This window comes from Zingiber officinale, chromosome 7A, assembly GCF_018446385.1.
Source record: "Zingiber officinale cultivar Zhangliang chromosome 7A, Zo_v1.1, whole genome shotgun sequence".
In the NCBI taxonomy this organism is placed as follows: Eukaryota; Viridiplantae; Streptophyta; class Magnoliopsida; order Zingiberales; family Zingiberaceae; genus Zingiber; species Zingiber officinale.
In genome coordinates, this window is record NC_055998.1 from 37,117,958 (window position 1) to 37,120,140 (window position 2,183).

General features: G+C 53.1%; 1 protein-coding gene across 1 annotated transcript; it reads left to right on the forward strand.

The window, feature by feature from the left end:
- The first annotated feature begins 228 nt into the window (after positions 1 to 228).
- On the forward strand, positions 229 to 1,824 carry LOC122000057 (CBL-interacting protein kinase 4-like). The gene has a single exon (XM_042554625.1). The coding sequence runs from the start codon at positions 279 to 281 to the stop codon at positions 1,575 to 1,577; it is 1,299 nt and encodes a 432-aa protein (XP_042410559.1). The 5' UTR covers positions 229 to 278; the 3' UTR covers positions 1,578 to 1,824.
- The last annotated feature ends 359 nt before the right edge of the window (positions 1,825 to 2,183 follow it).

The window sequence follows — 2,183 nt, forward strand, 5'->3', positions numbered from 1 at the left end:
TGTATATTTATATAATAATATCCCATAGTTTATTAAACTTAAACTCTACTCAATAGTATTTTACATAAATGTCCCTTCAACGGTTATTAATGAATTTAAAGTAATAAATCAGTTAGTGGCTAATTAAAATTATAATCGTATTATAATACAATTAAAAAGTTAAGCAGCATGTAAAGGCATCTTAATGAGGTCTATAAATAAAGGACCTGAAAGAGACCCACCACTTCACCCGATCACAAATGGAGGCGAAGTGGAGGAAGTTTTAGAGCAAGCATCTGATGGGCAGCCGACAACCATCGCCTTCCATTGACACCGACGCCGCCGCCGCCGCCGCCGCCAAGCGCCGCCACCAAGAGGTGCTCCTCGGCAAGTACGAGCTCGGGCGCCTCCTTGGCCGCGGCACCTTTGCGAAAGTCTACCTCGCCCGCTCCGTCTCGGACGGCGCCGACGTCGCCGTGAAAATCCTCGACAAGGCGGAGATGGTGGAGACGGGGATGGCCGACAGCGTGCTCACCGAGGTCGCCGCCATGCGCCGCCTCTCTCACCCCAACATCCTCAGGCTCTACGAGGTGCTGGCGACGCGGTCCAAGATCTTCCTCGTCATGGAGCACGCCCCCGGCGGCGACCTCCTCGGCCGCGTCGCCCGCCGCCGACTCCCGGAGCACGCATCCCGGCGCTACTTCCACCAGCTCGTCTCCGCCCTCCACTACTGCCATGCCCGCGGCGTCGCCCACCGCGACGTCAAGCCCCAGAACCTGCTCCTCGACCGCGACGGCAACCTCAAGGTCTCCGACTTCGGCCTCGCTGCCCTCCCCGACCGGCTCCGCGACGGCCTCCTGCTCACCGCCTGCGGCACGCCGGCCTACACCGCCCCCGAGGTCTTCCGCCGCAAGGGCTACGACGGCGCCGCGGCCGACGCCTGGTCGTGCGGCGTCATCCTCTTCGTCCTTCTCGCCGGCTCCCTCCCCTTCGACGACGCTAACCTCGCCGTCATGTACCGCCGGATCCACCGCCGCGACTACGAGCTCCCTCCGTGGATCTCGCCGCCGGCGCGCCGCCTTCTCGTCCGCCTCCTCGACCCCAATCCCGACACCAGGATGACCATCGCCAACCTATTCGACCACCCTTGGCTCAAGCGCTCCCTCAGCTTGGACTCCCAGCTCGACAACCTCTCGCCGCCCCCTCTCACCGCTGCGCATGCCATGAACGCGTTCGACATAATTTCCCTCTCCTCGGGGCTCGACCTCTCCCCCTTCTTCGACGACGCAAAGGCCAAGAAGGAGAGGCGCTTCACCTCCACGCACACCATCGACAAGATCATGGACACGATCCAAGTCACCGGAAGCAAACTCGGCTTCGTGGTGGTGACAGAGAAGTCGGCGGCGACGGCGGTGGGGGGTTGTGGCTCTGTACTCTCAGTGGATGTGTCGGAGGTAGTGTCGCCGCTTCTGCTGGTGGAGATGAGACTGCAGCACGACTGCATCAGCGACGCCGCCGAATTCTGCTGGGAGGACGTGAAAGCAGAGCTCGGAGACGTCGTGTTCTCTTGGCACGAAACAGAGCAGCTAGAATCCTAGCAATCCCGGGAGGAATCCATGGCCACAAACAATGTTTCAGGAATCTGTTCTACATTTTCTTTGCAGTCCCATTTGACGTTTGATAGATTAATTAATTAGCGGAATGAAGAATTGTGAAAGGGATGTGGATTTGAGGAAAGTTCATTAGGAATCAAAAGCAGGGGATCGATTGGCGGCTCAGGCAACATTGTTCTTCTTCCTGTGATCATTGTGGGTATTAAACAAAGCTATCGCTATTGCTTAGTGATTCTCCGTGTCATGACATGTTCTTGGTTGATCACTCTGAATTGATTGCTTCAGGTGGGAACAAGCAGCTTTACTTAATTTTTGTTTTTTTTTTTAAATTCAGGTGTCCAACTAATCTTAGAGGTACCCCACTTTTAATTCGTCTAAATTCTAAACACAATTTATGCAGCACTCAAGAATGATTAGATACTAATCACCAATAAATATTACAGTTAGATATGTAAAATTATAATAAATATGCACATCAAAATATATAGAGGATAAGATTTGGTTATTGTATTCAAACCAAGTGAACTTGATTGGAAAATCTATTTCTTGCTAAAGTAGATTTAACCTTTCCTTTCCATTGTAAGTTGTTTT

Coding starts and splice junctions, on each gene's coding strand:
- LOC122000057 (XM_042554625.1), top strand. CDS start 279: ATGGGCAGCCGACAACCATCGCCTTCCATTGACACCGACGCCGCCGCC.